Below are 25,522 nucleotides of genomic sequence, written 5' to 3' on the forward strand. Positions count from 1 at the left end.
AAACTGCCTCAAGCTGACACCAGAGGATGGGGTCCACTGGCAAGCTCCCCATGCTGTGACGAGATGCGAGAGGTTTCCTGGTCGCCTCCCGCCAAAATGGCTGCCACGTACACAACACAGACCTCGCGAGGGCCCTCAGCTCCACTGTCTCTATCACTTGCCCTCTGTCTCTGTGCACCTCGCCGGATATTTCCCTGCACGGCAGAATGTGAGTGCGCGTGGGGTGTCCTATTGGTGATTGAAACTCCTCGGGCTTCAAGACGGTCGCTTGTTGTTGCGATTGAAACGGTGTGATCTATTATTTTTTCTACCTACGTGACTTTACCGAAAGAACCAAAGAGTATGGATTCCTGAAGTCACGAAAGCTTCAAATCAAGATTGGGCTGTAGACAGTTGAGGTGCTTAATTCCATAGCTGGCCTATGTGATTACTCAAGTAAATCTATAACCGATTATCAGTTAAACGAAGAGGTCCTACCGATGTAAGGCTGTATTTGTTTTGTTACATATTGTGCTAATTTGTATTTGGCAGAGCCTATTGTACTAACTATGGGTCTTAATGGGATATCAGGAATGTAATTATTTTTTGGTAGCCCATAAAGTCTTGGTGGTTTTGATGCCCTTGGTTTGATCAGGTATTTATCTTCCTTGGGAATTGATGACTTGATTTCCATTGTTTTACGTTCCAAGGTGCTGGTTGGGTCTCGTTTAATACCTTCATCGAGAAAATATTTTATTTTATTATCGTAGTCCTCACGGGGCATCACAACAGTTGATCAGCCCTTATCAGCAGCAAGAATTTGGATATCTTTATTTGCTCTCAATTCTCTTAAGGCCTTCTCCACAAATCTGGCTGTCACCTGATGAAGCTAGTTGTAATTACTGGCGAAACGTCGTACTCAGATTGTAAATGTTGTGGCTCTCCAAGACACCGGTGTGCTGTACTAGTGACGAATTGGCATGTTCTGTTTAGGTGACGACCCTTACTAGTTGGCTGTGTCGGGTGGTAGCGGGTTTTAATGACACATTTATATATTTACGCGATCTAACCCTAAAATCCTCTTATGGATGATATTGGTCACGAAAGCCTACGTGTTAACTGATATGTTAACTACCTCGCCTGGTATGCAGGAGGTCTTGGGTTCTCTCCAGACCTTGACGCCTGCTGTATATTTGTAGTTTGCGTGTCTCTCTCCCCGTGGTCGCGTGGATTTTTCTTACGGTCTTCCGATTTTTCTCTCCACATTTAGAATAAACTTCACGCGTTTAGAGTATTTGGCTGCTATAAATGTACACATGATGTATGTTGAACATGTTTCGCACTGTAACTAGCCAAGTATGATAATCGGAGGTGCAGCGATAAGCAGTGGTAAGCCACTTCGTGGAGCTGTCATTCGTGATAGCCAGGTCGCTTCTGAAAAAGAGCTACATAGCTCAGTGGGGCATTGCCTGGTCAAATTAAAAATAAGTTTTTAGTTTTTAGTTATCGACAACAGAAGGGTGCGATTACAATTTATAGTTTGAGTCGACGTAATGTCTTGTATGTGTGAACTTCTTTCGCACCGGAGGTAGCCGGTCGTTGCTAATCGGAGGTGCGCGAGTAAAGTCGTCCCAGCTTTATATTTGTAACGCACCCGCGCCATTCGTTGTGTGCCACCCACACAAAAAAGGAACACAGGCCTGCAGCAAATCGCACAGCACAGAGGCGAGATACACACAGTGGAGTACAACGTGACTTTTTAATGTCCATACAGAGACGCAGTGCGCCTTGTCCCACCAGCTACCCACACACACGTACGTTACCTACATCTGCGTTTCCGAGACCACAAAATCAATCGCCCTTAATGAATAGTAATTTTCCACGTCATATTTCATACTACTTGAGCATTTTTAACACGATCTCTTTCATCAAATCACACAAACACACTTGCTTAAATATGTGTGGGTGTGCGTGTGTTAGATTTTCTCCAATGTGAACTGTTTTTTTGTGAGGTCAGAGGTTGGCGACCCAGAGTGCCATCCGCATACCTGTCAACCCATACGGTTTACCCCGTATTCTTGTACATGGAAATTTAGTTTTTAGGTCTATACGGCGTACAGCTGTTTCAATAGGGCAACAAAAACTTTGTCTATTTGTTTGTGTTTCTCCCTTGTGATGGAACTTTTTAGGATGAACGTTGAGATTTATAAGAGCACGGGATGACCAATAAGGTCTGATTTGGCCTGTAATAAGGTAGGGCACTGACAAGGGGTTGACAGGTATACTGTACACTACACTACTGTACACTGACAAGGGGTTGACAGGTATACTGTACACTACACTACTATACACTGACAAGGGGTTGACAGGTATACTGTACACTACACTACTATACACTGACAAGGGGTTGACAGGTATGCATCCGTGTTGGGCCTCCGTTGTCACTTCCGTACCCCTCCGCACAATTCCGCGTCGGGGGGGGGGGGACGCCGCCTCGTAATTTCACGAAGCTGCTCCCACTTTCCTCCCGCTCCAGGCAATTTCCACCGTAAGGACCAGAAGTTTTATTTATTTCTTACTGATTTGCTTGTTCATCCGGGAAGGCCTACATTTAGTCTCAATGACCGTTGGGGGGGCGGGGGAGTTCTTGAAAAGTCGCATTTGTGTAGGGGGAGAGGGGGGGCGGCGATGTTGCTGCTGCTGTGTGATCCCAGCTGAGTAACTTGCAGGTAAAATTTTTTCAGCATTTGGGATGTTTGGCCAATATCATTTGTTTTTAGCTATGGAGGCGGAGGGCTTGGGAATAGGAGAGCCCGAGGAAATCACTGCAGAAGAGGGGGGAGAGGTGAGAGAGAGAGGATAACACACACTACACACGGGGAGTGTGTGAACACAGGGGGAAGTTGCCTGGTGGGGGGGGGGGGGGAGATGGGCGGGGGGGGAGACACGGGGGGGGGGGGGAGATGGGGGGGGATCGAACTCGGGCCCTTTCTCGCTTTTGAGTTTGCGGGCGTTACAATTGCATCCACCCCTGCCACCCAAAAGAGTTGTGGGAGGCTGCGCTGCCCTGAGTCGCAGAGGTGGTCCGAAGTGGATCCCAACCAAAACCATGGGAGCTGGCTGAGTGCCTCGGATGTGAAGGACCACTGAGGTCCTGGGATTGAATCCCCGGTCTCAGCCGCCTGCAATTAAACCAGGTTGTCCAGCGGAGCGAGTGAGCTGATGGTCTCAGTCTGGTGACCAATAGCACAACAACAAACCCCATAATTGTATATGGGTCCTCGCTCGATGTTTGATAAGTTCCAGTTCTAAAGTTCAACACGTAGCCTTTCGCGACCAATATTATTCATAATAGTGGGGTTTTATTGGGTTAAATCGCGTAAACATAAACGTATTGTTAAATCCGCCACCACGGCACAGCCAATAAGTAAGGGTGGTTCAATCTTAATTTTAGAACTTTCGTGACTGCAGGAATTATTATTTGGTTCTTTCGGTTAAGTCACGTCTAAAGATAAAATTATTTAATTTATTATTTTATCTTTAGACGTGACTTAACCGAAAGAACCAAATAATAATAAGTAAGGGGGTTATCACGGAAACAGAACGTGGCCAATAGTTACTAGTTAAGCATACCGGTGTATTGGAGAGGAAACCCACTACAACAATGACATATTCTTGGGTCTTTCGGTAAAGTCACGTAAATAGGGTCAAGAAAATAACAAAAAATAAACTACGACGTTTCGGTCGCAACACAAGCGGTCGTCTTCAGGAAAGTGTAGTGTATAGTAATGTAGTGTATAGTGTAGTATCCAAATTCAGCACACCGGTGTGTTGGAGAGTAAACCCACTACAACAATTCCAATCATAGTATAGTGCATAGTAATGTAGTATATAGTGTAGTGAATAGTGTAGTATACTAGTTCAGCACACCGGTGTGTTGGAGAGTAAACCCACAATAACATTTACAATTCGAGTACTGTGATGTTTCCCCGGTAAATTACAACCAGCCTCAGTCGGCGACAGCCAGGATTGTGGAGAAATTCTCCCCCTGTTTCGGTCTAAAAATGTTTAATTTGACCATGTGACAAACTTTATTCTCATGTGGCAGAGCGGGTGGGAAAGTGCTCTCCTCCACTGTGTGTATAGCGCAGAGGTCACTTGAAGAAGTAGCTCTATGACATCCGCTTCTGTAGGCCACTGTCTTTAGACAAGTGTCCCTTGACTACTTTTGTGGGCCGTTATTTTTAGACAATGAGAAGGGATCTCAGAGGAAGCTCTGCCATATCTGCTTCTGCGGGCCATCCTCTCACACGGAGGGGGGGGGGGGGCACTGCCCTGTGACGTTTACGAATTATTCTTCGACTCATGAATACGTGACACCGATCGCAAAACTGGGATAAAAATGTGGAATTGTGCTCAATTGCACAAATTCAGCCGTGGGTTCATCCCCCAGCAGTCTCTGAAATTTAATGTGCAACGTACATAGAGTATATATATAGAGTCCTAAATATCCGATGTGAACTATTACATTGCGCACGCCATTTTTCATTGGCGATTCAGTGGATCCTGTTGGTACATTGGCAGGTCGCGGGGCAGTGCGTCATCGTATACTGGCCATAGAAGGTCGTCCCACAGCCCAGTATCATCTTCATCAGCCAGCAGTTGATGTAATTGTCCAAGTACGGACACGGGTTCGCTGGAAATGGGGGGGGGGATGAGAGAAGATAATTTTCGTTGACGCACCACGTGCAGGAAGAACACGGTGATATACAGAATCACCGCACGGCTACCACGCCAGGTCGTGCTAAGCAAGGCCATCAATTGAAAGGCATTACCACACAACAGCAGCAGCAGCATATAACTCCACGGTGAGTCTGCGATCGGCAGGTCGCGTCTGGCCGGGGGTCAAGTGTGGGTACTCCCACAGCTTCCAAGAACGTGTTGTTTGCCATGCGTGAAAGAGAAGGCCAAGTATACCGTCCGGAGGGGGGGGGGGCTCTTCGCTTGAGCTATCTCTAGCAGGCGGGGCGACACATTCGCCCGCAGTGGTGAGCGTGTAGTTGCAGGGCTGCGCCTGTACCTCTCGCTCTACCGTGTTTGCGTGTTTGCCGGTGACGTGGGGAAGGCACTCACTGCACAGTTTGTCGTCGCAGTCGTTGGGGCAGTCCTGGCAGGACGGGCCCTCGTCGTACGGCTTTGTGAGCCGGTTGTTCCAGTTGCCACTGTGTGGCACAAAGATAAAAAAAAAGACAAAGATCCCCCGTGTAGCCTTAACGGACTGTGGGGGCAAGTGCTGTTAGCAAGTAGCGCCTATGAAGGCCGGCACGGCACACGAGAGGATGGGTGGCCAGCACCAAGCCCGACCGCCTTTGTCTCCCCAATGGCCAGGTAGTTATTTGAGGCCGAGTCGACCTAGGGTAGGCCCAGGACCGGTTCAGATAATCGTCACTGGTTTTGGCCGTGAGCGGGAATCGAACTCGTGTCGCCGGGCTCGTAGCGGAGCACGCTAACCGCTACACTACCGCTCCCCGCTGTGTGGCACACACACACACGCCTTACTCTGTTATTATTATTTGTATTGTAGCAGCAGCAGCAGCAATAATACTGAGTTGTGTTTAGTAGACGCTGCCCTGATTTACGCTGGAGGGTAATCGGCATCCCGGAAAAACGACCCGCGTCGCTTGTCATGTCGACGCGTTTGTAAGGGTGCGCCCCCAGTGGCAGCTGTCCCCGTGCGACGCGAGGTGAGTCGGCCACCTTGCCTCTTGCAGTGGTAATTCGTGTCGCGAGAAATGGGGGGGGGGGGGGTGATGGCTGCTGTGTGATTCCCAATTGAGTAATTTTCAGACCACGACGCCGGCACGCAGTGGCCCTATTTGTATCGAATTACGTCGGAGGGATCTACGGAATGGTTTACGTGGAGCAGACGTTGCTGTACGTAGCCTTTATGAGGGTGAACACACCTGCAGTAATAGCCGAAATCTTGACACCTGCTGCTGTATATTTGGTGTTTGTGAGTCTCTCTCTCTCCCCGTGGTCGCGTGGATTTTTCTCCGGGTCGTCCGGTTTTTCTCTCCACATTGAGAAATATGCATTGGGATTATTTAGATTATTTTGGAGCTATAAATGTCCAAATAATGGGCCACTTTGTTCAGCTATAATTTTTGGTTTCCAGGTCACTTCTGAAAAATAAGTTAATACCTTGGTGGGATGGAGAAGGTTTAGTGTTGTATTCGTTTGTGTTTGGGTGGTTTGTTTACCTTTGTTGTACTTTGCACTACGATCGTGTTTTGTACTGTTTGTTGTTATAACGTTCTGGACATCTATGAAAAAGAGCTTCATTGCTCATCGGATTCCTCCTGCAGTGTAAAGACAGATTCTGATTCTGAAACTACTGAACGTCGCATACTGGCGACGAACGCGCGATCACTGTCGCTGCACCGAGCTTTCGAAGGCTCGTCAAGAGATGTGTTGTCCTGGACCGCAGAGAGGTGAACAAACTTGCGAGTGAACCCAAAACGACGCGCACTCTTGAAGGCGCTCTCCCAGTGCGTGGCGCGACGACGTCGGCGCGTCGTGCCGAAAGGAACGCGTGCGTGGCACAACAGCCGAACGCACGTGGGAAAAACGCGCGCATGGCAGTAGCGGCAGCAGCGGCGGCAGCAGCAGCACGACCGCGAACATCCACGCAGTCGCAGTGCGTTGAATATAGAGGGCGCAGCTTACGTAGGGCGGTATTCGCAGAGGTACATGTACTTGTACGCTTTCTCCGGGCAGTAGTTGATGGCACATCCCACTTGGTAGGTGCTGTACCAAATGACCTGTAACGCACGACGGACAAGATTACGCGACGTTATTCATTCAGCTCCGAGGAAGCCGTCGTAAAACCGGGGGCAAAACACTTTGTGCGAGAGAACGGCCCACTGGGAAGTGGACATCGCAAAGCTACCTCTGAGATCCCTTCGTCGAGTGACCTCTGCTCCGCGCTGGTGGTTTCCGACACACTGCTGGGGAGCGATGCCCGTCGTGTAATGTTCAAACCGATATTCACAGTTCTCAGAGCTGGACTTCGGAGAAGTTAAGTGTCGAACCAAATTTGTTGTGATGGTGACCTGGCTGGAACCATCAACCCACTGCACTTGACAATCCAGCTGAACTATGAACTGGCATCCAGAAATTGAACCCAGCATCTTAGCAGTGCAGGCTCGGTGGTCTGACCTCTGAGCCACCCAGCCACGAACATCACAGGTACTCAACGTTGACAGTAAATTGTACTTCGTGTGGATAAATTCCAGCTCTTGAGAAATTAACGTATCGGTCTGACTATCAAGCGGCGGACATTACCGTCACATGCAGAGTGGGTGCGGGAATGTGTTCTCCACTCAGTAGAAAAAAGGTCACTTAAGGAAGTGATGCCAGAGGTAGCTCTGTGATATCCACTTCCATTGGCCATTCATCAACACAAAGGGGTGTAACTGCTGCTGTGTGAAAGATCCAAATGAAAAAATGACAGCAACGTAATGCAGTATAATAATAATTATTGTACTTGATTACCCAGTAGAGCCTCAATAAGCCTCGATACTAACTCGCTGACCCCGTGCCTCTGACAGGACATCTGTGAAAAAGAGCTTCATAGCTCGTCGGATTCCTCCCTCCAGTCTAAATGTAGATTTCTGATTCTGAAGACTTTTCCGGAGGGTCCTGCCATATGTTCACAGAGGAAGGCCGATGTTGCTCTGCGTGTGATCCCAATTGAGTAGTTTGCAGGTAAAAAACAATAGTTTTCAGCTTGGCAATATTTGGCAAATAGCAGTTTCCGTTGTGCGTGTTTTCGTTCTAGCGCTGCGCTACAAACACGGCAACCCGAGTTCGATTCCCGCTCATGGCCAACACCAGTGACGATTACCTGAATCGGTTCTGGGCCTCTCCTAGGTTGACTCAGCCTCAAATGAGTACCTGGTGCGGTATGTAAACATCGCCACTGATGAGACAAAGGCGGTCGGCTGTGGTGCTGGCTACCCGCCCCCTCGTGTGCCATGCCGGCCTTTATAGGTGCTCGATAACAGCACTTGCCACAAACAGTCTGTTAAGGCTAAACGGGGGATCTTTATTTGAGCTCTGTAGGGAGGAAACCCACGCAGAACCGGGCGGGAGAGAGCATACAGACTCCACGTAGAGAAGCACCCGAGTCAGGAATCCAACCCATGCATATATTGCTGTAAGGCGCAAGCATTGCCACTTCGCTATCACCAGCCTGCCAGCACCAACGAAATAAACAACACCAAAAAAAAACAACGTATTTTAATTATTTTTGTCAGGTCCGCCTGCCGCGGGTTTACCTGCGTGTAATGTCCCACTATTCCAGGGTTCCGCAGCCCCTTCCCGTAGTCGAATCCTGGATTGTTGACCTCGTCGACCCATACCTTGATTGCCTCGTCCCACGGATAAAGTGTATTGGAAAATAGTATGTTCTCACCGGACGGTATTCCTGTGTAAACACAACATCATCATCATCATCATCGCCACCATCATCATCATCCGTGGTGTATATCCGTGGCTGGAGGACTCCAAGCTGTTTCGCCCTCGTCCCCACGATGACTGCGATGCGCAACGATCCCGCATCGCAACCTCGGCGAGCGAGACAATTTCGTCGCTCAATTTTTTCCCGCGGTGAACGTTCCTCTCGGACACGCTCTGCTCCCTTGGCTCCAGCCGCTGTTAGTCTGCGTCGCTGTTAGTCTTCGTCGCTGTTAGTCTGCGTCGCTGTTAGTGTGCGTCGCTGTTAGTCTAACACTTCCTGCACACAATCCCACTCGCTTTTCTTTTTCGGTTTGTTTCACTCTTACGTGTCTTTCATTTGTAAGTGGGAAAGGGTTGGAATAAAACACATGCCTTATGGTGTCTCTCCAATGTACACACAAAGGCGGAGACGTTGTAAATATATAAATGTGTCGTTATACCTGCCACGACCCAACGCAGCCAATTAGTAAGGTTTGTCACGTAAACAGAACATGCCAATTCGTTACGAGTACAGCACATCGGTTGTGTGTTGGAGACCCAAGCCACCATCATTTACAATCTGAGTACGACGTTTCACCAGTAATTACAACTAGCTTCAAGTCCACCTGTTTCCTATCCTCAAATAGCGGCGTAGAAGCGATGGCGTCGCTTGTGCGCTCTTTTTGCGTCGAACCGAACTCAAAGGGCATCTTCTTGGGATCGTCGTCAAGTTATTGGAGGCCACATACTCGGGGGGCGGGGGGCGCGCCCCCTTCCCCCCCCCCGGTGGTGCGGCTGCACTCTTACCGTCGAAATCCAGCTGCTCGGTGGTCCTGTGGAAAAAGTTGCAGGTTTGGACCCATTCCAGGGCTGAAGCCTGCGCAGCTGTACTCCATTCCTGAGTGGGGGGGGGGGGGGGCACAGATAGATCGTCACCGTCTTCATCACTATCGCTGCTTAATACAGATTTCTTCAAAAATTGTTTTAACACTTACATGGGACTCTCGTTTTTTAATGGACAAAGAACGGATAATACATTAACATGGTAACAAATGTACGTCAATAGCTTCAGAAAGTTAAAGAGACTCCACTTGTTCGCCATCATTGTCAACGCTGCCTCGTGTTACTGCTGCCGCCGCTGCCATTCGCTTGATTGTGTGAAAAACACCATTTAAAGATGTTATTTGCTAATTTTGCAATAAAAAAAATCGAACATTTCATCTCCGACGCTAATTTCTAACTTTGAAAAAATATATTGATGACTGCCTCTTTGTATATATGTAATGTAGTAACTCGGCGGGAGACGACTTCACGGGTAGCACACTCTTTATTTCACCAAACTCGTTCACAGGTGACTAACACCCACTTAGTATCTCGGGTGACAAACACCCACTTAGCTACCCTGGCGACTAACGCCCACTGAGCTACTCGGGTGACCAACACCCACTTAGCTACCCTGGCGACTAACGCCCACTGAGCTACTCGGGTGACCAACACCCACTTAGCTACCCTGGCGACTAACGCCCACTGAGCTACTCGGGTGACCAAACCCACTTAGCTACCCTGGCGACTAACGCCCACTGAGCTACTCGGGTGACCAACACCCACTTAGCTACTCGGCGACTAACGCCCACTTAGCTACTCTGGACACTCCCTGCCCGGGGTGTCCGTCTTGACTGTGGGTCCCCAGCCCGACCCACGTGGGCGTCGGACCCCGGGTCCCACAGTCTCAACTCCGAGCCACACAGGGCCCCGGTCCCTACAAGGACGGCGGGACTAGGGGTCTCGGGGCACTAGGTCTTCAACTCCGTCTTCGATCTTCAACTGGATAACTCTCCTCGAGTGCTCTCGCGCGTCCCCCTTTATACCCCACCTGCGGACGTCGCTGCGAGCACCCATCCTATTCGACCAATCACTGGGCGCTGGCTACGATCCTGTTTTCCCACATCTCAGCGTGCCTCACCACCCACGCCGCGCCGCCCCGTCATCTGTCACTCCCGGCGCGCGCGTCCATACCACGCCCACAACGCGTGCCCAACCCCGCACCCCGTGCCGCCCCGTGATCCATCACTGTCACAGTCGGCGCACGTCAACACCACCACTACATCACCCCCTACCACATAGCTCGCAGCCGACCCGGCTGCTATAAAAATATACAAACCCCCCTGTGTGCCCCGTAACACAACAACAACAACAAGAACAACAACTAACGTAACAACACAACACAACGCGAACACTACCATCCGCAACCATCAACCAATGCCACCACGAAAACAGAACAATATATACAATCCGGCGAGTGACAATACCAATGTGTATGCAGAAAGAAAAATAAATGTATTTTTTTTTTTTTCTCCTCGACTCGTGCAGCGTCCCATTCTTTCCGAGCGTCCCTAGAACGGGACATTACCCCGGCAGAGGGGAACACCGGGCGAGCTCGGTGTCGAAAAAAAAAATGTCTTCATGAAAATTGTTGTGCCCTAGCCCGAGTCCGCCTTGCCGGTCCGTCGTACGGCACCAGACGCGGTTGACCGTCCGGTGGTGCCGGCAGTTCAGGAAGACATTGGCCAGGCATCGAGGACCCGTGCGTGCCGCGGGGTTCCGGTTCCCGACGGTCAGCAGCCGTCAAGCCCGAGGCACCTGGGGGTGGGTCAGGTGGAGACACGTGAGGATCAGCCTGCGACACATCCCTCCCCAAGTCGACGGTCACATCACACGCCCGGTCGTTACGGCACAGAACGGGGTCACACGGTGCCGCATAGGGCTTCAGTCGGGAGGGGTGCACGTACCAACGGCGTTTTTCCCATTTAATCTGTATACTCTGGGGTCGTGCAACCCGCACAATTTCCACCGGTCCCCTCCAAGGTCTCAACAATTTGGGGGACGTAGCCAACGGTGCATGTGGACAATGCAGCCAGGCCTTATCGCCTGGTTTCCAATCATGCGTATGCACCCTCCGCCCATGCAATCTCTCGTTCGCGATTTGCCGAGACCGCGAATTCAACCTCGCCGCCTCCCGCGCTTCAGTCAATTTGGCGATATTAAATTTGATGTGGTCTGCCAATTTTGATTTTGCACGTGGCTGGGAAATCCCCAGTTGGACGTCCATGGCCGGATCGGCCTCCCGCCCATACATAAGAAAAAATGGGGAAAACCCCGTCGCCACATGAGGGGCCATTCGATAGGCCGCGAGTACCCCCGGCACCTGTAAGTCCCAATCAACCTGATCGTCGCAGACCTGTTGGCACAGCATAGACGTAATCGTCCTGTTCAGACGCTCAACCATCCCGTCAGTCTGCGGGTGGTAGGGGGAAGTACGCACTTTCTTTGTACCCAACAGGTCGCACACCTCGCGCAACAAAACGCTCAAAAAATTCTTTCCTTGATCCGTCAGCAAGCGTTCGGGGGCGCCCTTGTCCAAAACATAACCCTGGACGAAGGCGTCCGCCACCGCTGCAGCCGACTGGTTGGCGAGTGGCCATGCCATGGGCCATCGGGTGAAGTATTCTACGCCAACCAGCAGGAACCTATTTCCCCTCGGTGTAGCAGGAAAGGGCCCCAAGATGTCCAACGCAACCAATTCGTTTGTGCGCGAAACTTGAATGGATTGCAGCGGTGGATTAGCTGCCAATGGTGGCGGTTTTCTTTTGGCACACCCTACGCATCCCTTAAGAATGTTCGCCACGTCGTTACCCATCCCCGGCCAATAATAGTCTCGCTGGATTAGGGCGAGCGTTTTGTGAAAACCCAGATGCATGAGCCGTTCATGAGCTGCCAGAACGACCCTACCCCGCATAGCAACAGGCACAACGAGCACGTGACGCCGGGACATGTTGTCCCACTTCATCAAAAGGCCCTGTCTGCACACCCAGGAACCGACCCGCGCATCCCCTACCTCGGGAGCGCCAACTTTCCGACGTAGCGTAAGTAGGGAGCTGTCGGACATTTGGAGACGGCCCCACTCAATGAGGGGCAACGACAACAGCGAATCCCTCCCCGTGGGAGCGTCGACTCCCGGGGTGTCAGTGGCGGCGAGTGCAACTCCCGGGGTGTCGGCGACCGGGGGTTTGCACCGCGCCGATCCCAGCAAACATGCGCAGTCCGTGCACGGTGGCAACCGCGACAAGGCGTCCGCATTTGAGTGTCGCAATCCCTTGCGGTAAATCGTCGTGAATTGGTAGTCCTGAAGGACCTCCAACCATCGGGACAATTGGCCCGATGGCTGTGCCACGCGCATAGCGTATTGTAGAGCCGCATGGTCCGTACGGACCGTAAAATGACGGCCGTAAAGATACGGCCTGAATTGCTGTGTAAAAACCACAATCGCTAACAATTCACGGCGAGTCACGCAATAGCGTTGTTCGGCGGGGGAAAGAACTCTACTACCGTAGGCGACCACCCGTTCAACCCCCCCGACCACCTGTGAGAGCACCCCCCCGATACCCGTGTTGCTGGCATCTGTGTCAAGCAAAAACGGTTGTGTGAAATCGGGGTAACACAAGGGGGGAGCCTGCACCAAGGCGTCACGAAGGGAGCAGAACGCAGCCTCCTCTTCCGCCCCCCAGTGAAACCGCACACCCTTAGCCGTCAAAGCGTGCAGGGGCCTGGCTATGGTGGCAAACTGCTTGACAAAACGACGGTAATAGGAGGCGAAACCAATAAAACTGCGAACCTCCGTGACCGAGGTTGGCGTTGGCCATGAGCTGACGCAGTGCGTCTTAGCAGGGTCTGTCGAGATCCCTGAACGACTCACGATATGGCCCAAATACCTGACCGATTCCCGAAGCAGAAAACATTTAGCCGGTTTAAATTTAAGCTTAGCGGAACGCATCCTGAGGAACACCGCTCTCAGTCACTGGAGGTGCTCCTCAAAAGTCCGACTGAAAACGATGATATCGTCGAGATAAATCAAACAGGTGTCCCATTGGAGGCCCGACAAAACCAATTCCATGAGTCTCTGGAACGTGGCGGGAGCGGAATGTAAGCCCATGGGCAAACGGTTGAATTCAAATAGGCCACCAGGTGTCCGGAAAGCGGTTTTAGGTTTAGACTCGTTATCGAGTGGCAATTGCCAAAATCCGGAAAGCAGATCGAGTGTGGAAAAAAACTGTGCTCCCGCCAAGGCATCCAGCGACTCATCCATCCTGGGGAGCGGATACGCATCCGCCATCGAGATTTTGTTTAAGCGGCGGAAATCGACACAAAACCGCAAGGACCCGTCCTGTTTTTTAACTAGGACAATAGGAGCACCCCACGGACTAGAAGAGGGCGAAATGATATCGGCCGCCAACATATCATTAACCGCCGATTGCACATGCTCCTTCTCGGCTGGGCTGAGCCGGAAGGGATTCTGTCGAATAGGGGCCGCGTCCCCTGTAGCTATGTGGTGGCGCAACAGGTCCGTGCAGCCGATATCGTACTTATGTTTGCTGAACACGTCAGCAAACTCGAGTAGCAAACCCCTCAATGCTCCCAATTGCACTTTGGACAAGTTAGCAGAACCGGCACACAACGAGTCCAACCACTCTGTCCCCTCATCACTTGGAGGATGCGACTCGACAGTGAAATCTGCTTGAGCCACGAGCCGTTCCTCAACGGGTAGCGGCGCGGCGTGAGCCAGCACCGTTCCCTGCGCAATTACGGCCGGCCGCGACCCCGTATTCAGGACCATTACGAACGGCTCACTGTCCCCTCTCACCATGGTTTGAGCAACCGCTAAGTCGAGGCCCCTTCTGGCCCTGTTAGACGGCCCCAACAGCACTCCCTGTGCCTCCGCACCCACCTCGAGTGGTTTCCTCAACCGAAGGGGTACCAACATTTGCGATCCCGGGGGCACCCGTACAGTCTGAGTTGCCAGCGCCTGCACCGTCGCACAAACCGTGCGTATTTTGGTAGGGCTCGTCAAGAACGCAACCCGCCGACCCGACGGAAGCTCAATGCAGGCCTGATCTATGAGAATTTTGATGGGCATTTTGGACAAAAAGTCCGTACCTAGCAAACAGGGAACGGCCAGCGATGATGATACAAAAATAGGGCCCGCCAATTTGATGTCACCAATGCAAATAGTCGCCCGAATCTGGCCGATGATCCCCAGGGATACCCCATTCGCCGCATAAAATGGCACGTCCACTGGCAGAAGGGGTCTACTTTGGACGGGAAGAATGTTATAAATAAGGTCCGAAATGATAGTGGCCGACGCACCCGTGTCCACAAGCACCCGGACCTCAACCCCGTCAATAAACCCCGTTACCACGGACGACCCGGCCGACGCAGCCACTATCCTGTGGGCCAATTCGGACCATTCGACTGCTTGCGGGCCGTGTACGGACCCCCCTCGCCGAAGTGAACCCCCGGCACCCAGCCGCGAACCCCCCACCGCCAAGCGGCGACCCGAACGTGCCGTGTATGTGGACCGAGCGTGTGAGGTGCCGCGACTTGCCGGGTTTTGTTGGGATGACTTGTGGGCCTGGTCGTCGTCCCGACGTGGTCCTGTGGCACGCTGACGCGGGGCCCGGCACCCGGCTGCGACGTGACCCCGAAGGCCGCAGTTGTAGCAGACGACGAGGGACGTCGTAGGTTTCGGTTGCTCCAGCTTGCGGGATGAACGTGTGGGCGAACGACCTCCCGTTCTCCACTCCCCCGGACGCGATGCAGCGAAGGCCTGCTCCTGATCCGCAGCTGGCTGAGGTTCGGCGATCGTGGCGGCCAATCCCGCGTTCCCCGCCAATTTGCAGACGACCGCCGGCTTGCGCTTGAGGACCTCGTACGCGTGAATGCTCGTGGCGATCGCCAGGGAGCAGATATCCATTTCGTCCGCCACGTTGATGGGGACCCCCAACTCGTGGGCCAACGCCAGCAGCTGCTCCGTCACCATGGCGTCCTTCCCCTCCTTGTCCATGCGGGGAAAAGCTGCGTCCGCCAAGGCGAGCAGCGCCGTGCGATAGGCGAGTGTCGTTTCTCCAGCCACCTTTCGCCGATCGTAGAACTGGTGGCGACAGGTGGAGGGCGGCCCGAACACCTTCGCCATCAGGTGTAGTGCGGCCTGGAGCGTAGAGCGGGACGACCTTGCAGCAGATGTGAAGGCTGCAAGCGCGTCGTCGTCGAGCATCGCTGGCAACGCACGCAGGGCAGTGGTGTCGGACCACCCCGACATTTCCTGATGAGCGAGGAACCTTCGTTGGAAGGCTCCCCAGTCGCCCCCATCCGCCTTGAACGCCGACAGCGCGGGCAATCTTTGCTGGAGGACCCGATCGTCGTCGACGTCGGAGAGATTTTCCCGCGCTCCGCTGTAGTTGTGTAAAATGTCGGCTCGGTCGTCAGGCGCAAAATGGAGAGCTCCGGCGCGCGCTGATGACGTGGGCTGCGCTGAGCGGAGGTCTCCGGCCACGTGGTGTCCGTGCTTCCCGCCAATCGATGGCGGCCCCTCAAAAACGGCGGCAACTTCAAGACTTTTGGCGCAAAGCGCCTTTTGGCGGGATCCCTCCAACCTCGCTTTCTCCACCAACCCCGCAGCCGTTTTTTCGCTCGCCGGAACGGAGATGTCCGCCAAGACAGCGGCGGCGGCGAGTAGCAACTCCGCCAACCGGGAGTGTGCGTCTTGGAGGCTGGTGTCGGAGGCGAGCGGAGCGTCGGCCATCACCGCGAAGTGCTGCATCGGCGGCAACTCCTCGTCCTCTCCTCCCGAGGTTGGTGTCCCCGGTACGCCGTCGTCTTCCCGACCTCGCTCGTGGGTACGGGTAGTCTTCCTCGTGTCCATTCTTCTTGAAGACAGGTTTAATTCTGACGCCAGTTGTAATGTAGTAACTCGGCGGGAGACGACTTCACGGGTAGCACACTCTTTATTTCACCAAACTCGTTCACAGGTGACTAACACCCACTTAGTATCTCGGGTGACAAACACCCACTTAGCTACCCTGGCGACTAACGCCCACTGAGCTACTCGGGTGACCAACACCCACTTAGCTACCCTGGCGACTAACGCCCACTGAGCTACTCGGGTGACCAACACCCACTTAGCTACCCTGGCGACTAACGCCCACTGAGCTACTCGGGTGACCAACACCCACTTAGCTACCCTGGCGACTAACGCCCACTGAGCTACTCGGGTGACCAACACCCACTTAGCTACTCGGCGACTAACACCCACTTAGCTACTCTGGACACTCCCTGCCCGGGGTGTCCGTCTTGACTGTGGGTCCCCAGCCCGACCCACGTGGGCGTCGGACCCCGGGTCCCACAGTCTCGCCTCCGAGCCACACAGGGCCCCGGTCCCTACAAGGACGGCGGGACTAGGGGTCTCGGAGCACTAGGTCTTCAACTCCGTCTTCGATCTTCAACTGGATAACTCTCCTCGAGTGCTCTCGCGCGTCCCCCTTTATACCCCACCTGCGGACGTCGCTGCGAGCACCCATCCTATTCGACCAATCACTGGGCGCTGGCTACGATCCTGTTTTCCCACATCTCAGCGTGCCTCACCACCCACGCCGCGCCGCCCCGTCATCTGTCACTCCCGGCGCGCGCGTCCATACCACGCCCACAACGCGTGCCCAACCCCGCACCCCGTGCCGCCCCGTGATCCATCACTGTCACAGTCGGCGCACGTCAACACCACCACTACATATACACCGTGCACTATCCTTGCTATATACATGCATTTAATCTTGATTTGAATCTTTTGTGACTGCAGAAATCCATACTCTTTGTTTTTTTCGGTAAAGTCACGTAGGTATAAAATAAAATAAATCACGACGTTTCGGGCGCAGCACAAGCGTCCGTCAGCAGGTGGGAAAGCATGGCCTACTGCTGATGCAGACTGTTTTAAAGGTTTGAAATGGGTGTAGCCCAAGGGTTATAAAGGAGTGGCTTGGTCTAGTGATGTTAATGCGAGATATTAGCATGTAACTGGGTACGGAAGTGGCTATGTTAATGTGAGAGATTAGCATGATTTTAAAGTGAGAAATTAGCATGTAACTGGGCACGGAAGTAGCTATGATAATGTGAGAGATCAGCATGATGTTAAAGTGAGAAATTAGCATGTAACTGGGCACGGAAGTAGCTATGAAAATGTGAGAGAATAGCATGAAATAACAGGTGACATAGGCAGGTAGGATGGAAACATCACAGTTAGTTAAGACTTTACCTGGTTAATAACGTCCTTCCAATGACTGCTCAGTTTGTAGCCATCTCGGTTGAAGTTATGTCTGTGTTTATATGTCTGGATGGCTTCATGAACAAATCTCTGAAGGTAGCCGGTAGGTTTGCAGAGTACCTCCGTCTTGGAAAAATCTATTTCGTGAGCCCACAGCGTTAAAACAATGATCGGCAACGGCCGATGTATTGGTCCTACCGTGTTTCAGATCTGCCTTACTTGTTACACTGGTAAAGAATACAGGTTTACCAAAAGATATTCCGAAATTAGCTGATCATTGTTTAAATAACACTTACTTCTTATGGAGAGGCGATTTCTTTAAACAAAGGGAAGGAGCCGCAATGGGCTCTCCTTTATCTCCTGCTATAGCCAATCTGTACATGGAGAACTTTGAAACAAGAGCACTTGCCTCGAGTACATTAAAACTATCCTTTTGGTTTAGATATGTTGATGACACTTTGGTTGTCTGGCCACATGGTAAAGATGCACTTAATGATTTTCTAAATCATCTCAATGCACAAAACCCGGCTATCCAGTTGACCATGGAAATGGAGGTAAATAACAGACTCCCGTTCCTAGATATTTTGCTGGGACATGGTCTTAATAACAAAATAACACGGCGTTTACCGAAAGCAAACGCACACTGATGCCTATCTGAATGCAGATTCACATCATCACCCAGCTCAGAAATCGTCTCTTATCAAAACACGCATACATCGGGCAAAAACAGTGTTAGATGGTGAGAGTCTAGTGAGAGAGATGAAACATGTTAAAGAAGCACTAAGACAGAATGGCTACAATAATGCTCAAATCAACAGGACACTGAAGGCCAAATCACGAACGCAAAGCAACACTGCTGAAAGCGATAAGATTGTTCAAACAATCAAAATACCATACATCTCAGGAGTAACTGACAAATTAGCCCGGGTTTTGCAAAAGCAAAACATTAAAGTAAGATTTTGTACAGTGCACAAAATTCAAAAACTGGTGTCTGGCACTAAAAACAAATTGCCTAAATTATCAACAGAAGGTGTATACCGGATTAATTGTTTATGAGGCAGACACTATATTGGACAGACGGGACGTAACATCAGCGTAAGATTAAAAGAACACCAAAGAAACATTAAATTATCTCAAATACAACTGTCGGCAGTGGCAGAGCATGCTTATAAACAAGGGCACTCAATTGATTTTGATAACGTTGAAGTGTTGTGTAAAACTAATTATTACTGGCCAAGACTAATTAGAGAATCCATTGAAATTGAGAGAAACAGAAATAACTTCAATCGCTCTGACAGCTACAGGCTTAGTGCGGCCTGGAAGCGTATTATTAAATAAATACAATTACAATTCCTTATAAGGGAAACAAACACCAATGAATAACAATTGAATTATTACCAATCTATATAATTACAATACCCTCCCCCTCTTTGCCTCGAATCACTGCACCAGATTGAATTAAATTAAATTATTACGTCACCCTGATGCTGCTCTATTTAAGACCGGAAGCAACAGGAGAGCTTCACCATTCTTGCCCGATGAAGCTAATTCTAATTATCAGCGAAAAGTCTTACTCAAATTTAAAATGCTGTTGATTCTCTCTTCAGCACACCGGTGGGCTAAATAAGTTAATTATTTTGTCCTTTGAAAAACGTGACACATTTTTTACTATTTGGCCTTGTCAGGTGGTGGAGGGTTACGACACATTTATAAATAACGCGATCTGACCCAAAAACCTATATTATGAATAATATTGGTCGAGAAAGCTTACGTGTTAAAATGCGAATCTCTTACATTAACATAGCTAATTTCTCACATCAACATAGCTAATTTCTCACATTAACATCACAAGACCCAGCCACTTCTTTATAACCCTTGGGCTACACCCATTTCAAACCTTTTAAACAGTCTGCATCAGCAGTAGGCCATGCTTTCCCACCTGATGACGGACGCTTGTGTTGCGCCCGAAACGTCGTGATTTATTTTATTTTATTTTTATACCTACGTGACTTTACCGAAAGAACCAACGAGTATAAATGCTTTTACTTAAGACAATATCTTGGTTAATTTTTTTTTATCGTACATACAAACGGTAACATTTATCGTACATACAAATGGTAACATTTTTTTTGTAGACCCTAAAGGCTCAGAGCCTATTGTGGCCTATTGGATAATAGGGCCCTGGGTGAAACCACTGCACGGTCCTCCTGTACGTGGACACTCGCCGCTCTGGCAGCAGCGATGTTGCTCTGTGCCTTCCCCACTTAAAATAATTTGAGAGTTTACCCGACTCTCTGCCGGTGGTGATTCCGGCTTGTTTGGAACAGCTGGCCCGCTTTCTACAGCCTGATCATCTCACGTCGACGGTTCGAACGCGCCACATACAACGTGACATAATGGGCCCATGTAATAGCTTGGTTAATACAAAAGTTATATGTGTAGTAATGTAAAATGGATCACTAAGGAAATATGGGGACAGAGGTTAGCACACCGTGCAGTACCATAGTGGAGGCATGGTACCGGATGCTAGCAGAAAGAGGCAAAGGAGCCCTACCGATGGAATAGGGAATATCAGCCACTCCGCCAGCGCAGCGAGTTATTGCCGCATAATTGGTCATGAGGAAAGTGGTGAGGGCTGCTGACGAAGATCTGAGGACGAGTCACCCCCGGCTCCGGGTGAAGCACGTGATGGACTGGAGTGAGGGGTAGGGGGAACAGGTGACTGAGGGGACATGGGTAGTGTAGTCGAGAAGCTTCTGGAGAGTTCCTAAGGGGGGCGTGGTTAAGGGCAGAGCCGGGCAGGTAGCATGTGCGATGTTGTCGGGAACGTTTGAGAAGGGGGGCGTGGCCGAGGGTGGAGCCAGGTCGCGCCGAGAGGGATAAAAGGGGAGCCTCGATCGCATATCGAGGCTGTCCGTGGGTGAAGTGGAACCGAGGTGCTATGTCTACGTCTTCGTCTCCGTCTTCGACATCGTGGGTCAAACAGCACGTGGCTGCTCTGATCCAATTGTAGTTATCCCATATAGGAAAGAGATAGGTCTATTATAGTCCCGTGGGTAACAAAAGTGAGGGACAGGCGTATTAGTCCCGTGTGCAACAGTGTCGTGCAAAGTGTAGAATAAATGTTGTTGTCTCCTAATAGTGTCTCTGATATGATTCACTACATATGTACAATGATAATAATTGTATCCATAAAATAGGTTTTTGGGTTAGATCGCGTAAATATATAAATGTGTCGTTAAAACCCGCCACCACTTGACACAGCCAACTAGCAAGGGTTGTCATGTAAGCAGAACATGCCAATTCGTCACTAGTACAGCACACCGGTGTGTTTGAGAGCCAAGCCACAACATTTACAAACTGAATACGACATTTCATCAGTAATTACAACTAGCTTCATCAGGCGACAGCCAGATTTGTGAAGAAGTCTTACTGTTTCATTCCTTATACAGAGGCGTAGACTTCTCCACAAATATGCCTGTCTATTTACACGATCTAACCCAAAAACCTCTATTATGGATGATATTAGTTGCGAAAGCCTACGTGTTATAATAATGTAATTTGCGAGTGCAACGAAGCAATGGACCGCGATGCCGGCGCGCAATGGGTCCACTCCCTTTCGGAGAAGGCCCACCACGGCTTGCCGTGAACTCACACCCGTGGCTCACACCCGACTCACATCCCTGACTCACACCCATGGCTCACACCCGGCCCACACCCGTGACTCACACCTGTGACTAACACCAGTGACTCATGCCTGTGACTAACACCCTAAGACTCACATCTGGCCCATACGCATGACTCATACCCATTACTGACACCTGTGACTCACACCCGCCCCACACCTGTGACCTCACACCCGGTACGCGGCAACTGCTGGGGCTCACCATTCTGAGCATGTTGGCGGCGCTGGGCATGACGTTGCGCCGCACCTCGTTGTGCGTTCTCAGGATGACGTCCTGGTTGGATGCGAGCGACCCGTCGTACTCCTCCCAATTGGCCCCAGAGGCCGGCACCAGGTGGACCGCGATTACGAGGGCCAGAACCGCCAGCGCTCCACAGCAGCTCCTGCCGTGAGACGTTTTTTTGTCACTTATTTTTTTTTATGGCCACGAACGCCAGCGAAGCCACGTGAATGTTTCATCATCATCATCATCATCGTCAATCATCGTCGATCATCATCGTCAATCATCGTCGATCATCATCATCGTCGATCATCATCATCGTCGATCATCTTCAATCAGCAACAGCATCGTTACCAGCCACGATCCAGCCTCCGCTGGGTGAAGGCTTCGCGCCAAACCACCGCCGCAACCTCTCGCCAACCTGCAGATGCCGTAAACCCAGCAAAGGCGCCTCCCGATCAGCGTGGTCGGCTACATGCGGCGTGAAGGAAGTCCAACATCTCCACACGCGGACACTTCATCGGATGCGCATGCAGTGTTTTGTTATTTTTTTGCGCATTAACCGGCCAGCGGGCGTTCGACACTTCACGTGGCCTCAACGTGCACATCGCCTGGCACAAGCGTCGTGTTGACGTCACCGCCACTTAGTGGCGAATTGCTGTTGTTGTTGTGTGTTTGTGTGTGTACGTGTGTATATGTGTGTGAGGAGAGGTAGTTTAGCGGTTAGCACGCTGCTGCGCTCCGAACGTGGCGACCCGGGATCGATTCTCGCTCACGGCCAACAACAGTGATGATTATCTAAACCGGTCTTGGGCCTCCCCTAGGTCAATTCAGCCTAAACTGAATACCTGGTATGGTGCGTAAAAACATTGCCACTACGGAGACAAAGGCGACCGGCCGTGGTGCTGGTCACCCACCCCCTCGTGTGCCGTTTCGGCCTTCAAAGGCGCTCGCTAACAGCGCTTGACCCACCAGTCTGTTAAGACTATACGGGGGATATTTGTCTTTATCTGTCTATTTTTTTTTTATATATGAGCTCGCCACGAATCACACGCTGTATATATTAACTTTAGATCGTGAGGTTGTTACGGCTCAGCCCGCACTCCACCAGCGCGGTGAAATGCGATTAAAAGGGGGGCCCCTGTCTCCTTCTTCCCCCTGCATCTCGCAGCATCTCGCAGCATCTCACGACTAACAAACATCCTGCAAAGAATAAGGCGCTCACCCCCATCCAAGCACTGAGCATGGCTCTCGACTCCGCGTCACTTCGAAATCCGATGTGAACGGGGCGCGATTTGGTTCGTCGGTGTTTACGGTCGCATCTGGTTGCGATACCGCGGCAAATGTAGAATTCGCGTTTGCCCGATGCTGCGCGCGATCCAACCGATAGCGCCTCGGGAAACTGTTAAGATGGATCGATGGCTCTGTTTTGGGCGCAAGGTCGTGTCCGGTCAGCACCTTTGCAGGTGTGGCGAATCGAAGGGAGGCCCCAGAGCGCCGTGACTACGGGAGAGGCTGGTCAAGCCGTTAGACCGCCAACGTTTGTCGGTCAACCGTGCGCGTTACAAATTCCAAGTTGCTGCTGCTGTTGTTGTAAACCACGACTAAATTAGAAACTGAGCGGATGCACAGCAGCAGTTTTGTGCTCTATAGATCATTGGATTCCTCCTGCTGTCTAAATAACGATTCCGATTCTTTATTCTGACTTGAGTGCCATCCAGCATGGAGTTTGTACGTTCTCATAATGAAAGCCTACGTGTCAAACTGCGTGCGTTCTCTCTCTCCTCTCTCCATGGGTTTCGTCCGGGTTCTCCGGCTGTCCTCTGATCGCTAAAACAAACGATGCAACGGGTATTGGCCAAGCATCTCAATGCAAACAAAAAAATAACCTGCAAACTACTCAGTTTGGATCACACAGCAGCACCAGCATCGCCCCCTCCTCCCCCTACTGGAAAAGAGTCTTGAGACTCGGTGATGGTTTTGCTGGGTAAACAAGCGGAATAATAATAATTAGTAGTAGTAGTAAACAATCCGAATGATAATTAGTAGTAAACAATCCGAATGATAATTAGTAGTAAACAATCCGAATAATAATTAGTAGTGAACAATCAGAATAATAATAATTAGTAGTAAACAATCCGAATAATAATTAGTAGTAAACAATCGGAATAATAATAATTAGTAGTAAACAATCCGAATAATAATTAGTAGTAAACAATCCGAATAATAATTAGTAGTAAACAATCAGAATAATAATTAGTAGTAAACCATCAGAATAATAATATAATTGGTAGTAAACAAGAAACACCCTGACGATGGCTAAGACTAACTCGCTGACCCCGTGCCCCTGACTGGACAGAAAAAGAGCTTCATAGCTCGTCGGATTCCTCCTCCTGCTGCTGCGGTCTACATCAAGATTCCGATTATTGAGTTCCCACGGTCAATCACCCGAAGCCGCGGGCGTGGCGCTCGAACGTCGGAGTTGAGATCTCGCGACGTTGCTTGACCGCTCACCGGGGGGCCATCGCTGGCAGCAATGCGATATTTGTAACTTTTCGATCTCGCGACGACGAAAGAAACACGAGTAGTTTTTTTGTTTGTTCACCCTTTCTGGCAGCGAAACGGGAGTTGCGTTAAAGATGTTCAAACACCAAATAGATGCCCTTTCTGCGTGAACCGCACCGCCCCATCGCCTTTGTCTCCCCAGTGGCGAATGTTTTACGCACTGCGCTAGTTGCTCATTCAAGGGCTGAGTCGGAGGCAGTGGAGGCCCAGGACTGGTTCAAGATGATCGCCACCGTTCTCGATCGCGAGCGACAATCGACCTCGGGTCACCGGATGTGTAGCACAAACCACTGCACCGCCGCGTCCCCACGACTCCACTCTGAGGTCGCCCACTCCGGCTACAAGTCCCGAACCAACTTTTACTTTTAGATTTGCAAAGTGGGAACTGGCAACCTTGTATCCCACAGAACACCCACGCCGTACGTTTTGCCTTCTTTTTTTCTCGCCACGAGATGAGTAACACGAAGACAGAGGCGCTGGAAACAACAGCATTGCCCCTTCGGCCAGGGTTTACCCGGGTTAGGTCAAGTCGTGCGAGGCAGGCGGAATAACATCGCACACGTCGAGATGAAATTTTACGCAACATTGTACGGATGAGTAGGGAAGGGATCCGAGTGAAAGAGCGACCACAACTTCCCTAGCCTCGTCCACCCGGGTTGCAAATGCCCTGCCGATTAGCAATGGTTGGCTACGTACGGTGCGAAAGAAGTTCAACAGACATACATAGACGCACATAGTCACTCACCCACACACTCACCCGTCCTCCGTTTAGCAACGGTTGCCTAACGTACGGCGCGAAAAAAGTCCAACGTGCACACGCCGTGGATGCGACCCCTCCCCCTACCTGACTGCGTCCATTGTCGAGGAGGAGGAGGAGGGAGGGGGTTGGTGCAGGTTCTCGATGGGAGGCAGCAGCAGCAGGAGCAGTCTTGGTGGGTCACCTCTGCGACGGATCGTGTGGGGTTCGCGGCCGCGGTGCGCGCGTTTTATAGAGGCCGCGTGCGGCGTGCGGTCGGTGATCCGTGATTGATTTCTGGGGGCCCGTAGCCAACCCCCAAAACCCAACAACAACAAAAACCCACCGCAACTTTGCAAAAAAAAGCTCAAGGAATGTGACGGGCGAAGCCCGCTCGCCCCCACCGTCCCCACCCCCGGTGTGGGGGAGGCGACCCTCGAGGCTCCCGGGAGACTGTGTGATGAACATGATCAGCTCATTTACATCGAGCGGAGATCCTTCACCCGGGGGGTATGGGGGGCGGGGTATTTACAAAACTACGGTATCCGCATTAGCATATTTGTTAGCACGAGATGTTAACTACCTCGTCTGGTATGTAGGAAATCGTGGGTTGGATCTCGACCCATGCCGCCTGCTGCTGTATATTTGGTGTTTGCGACTCTCTCTATCCCCGTGGTCGCGTGGATTTTT

General features: G+C 51.1%; 1 protein-coding gene across 1 annotated transcript; it reads right to left on the reverse strand.

Moving 5' to 3' along the window:
- Window positions 1-4,429: 4,429 nt before the first annotated feature.
- On the reverse strand, window positions 4,430-25,045 carry LOC144735784 (cysteine-rich venom protein TEL1-like). Its single transcript, XM_078618307.1, has 7 exons — window positions 24,941-25,045; window positions 21,514-21,694; window positions 9,286-9,376; window positions 8,319-8,467; window positions 6,706-6,800; window positions 5,113-5,201; window positions 4,430-4,675 (listed from the first exon to the last, which is right to left on the reverse strand). The coding sequence occupies exons 1-7, from the start codon at window positions 24,952-24,954 to the stop codon at window positions 4,536-4,538; spliced, it is 759 nt and encodes a 252-aa protein (XP_078474433.1). The 5' UTR covers window positions 24,955-25,045; the 3' UTR covers window positions 4,430-4,535.
- Between the last annotated feature and the right edge of the window lie 477 nt (window positions 25,046-25,522).

This window comes from Lampetra planeri, chromosome 57, assembly GCF_965212315.1.
Source record: "Lampetra planeri chromosome 57, kcLamPlan1.2.h2, whole genome shotgun sequence".
Lineage (NCBI taxonomy): Eukaryota > Metazoa > Chordata > Hyperoartia > Petromyzontiformes > Petromyzontidae > Lampetra > Lampetra planeri.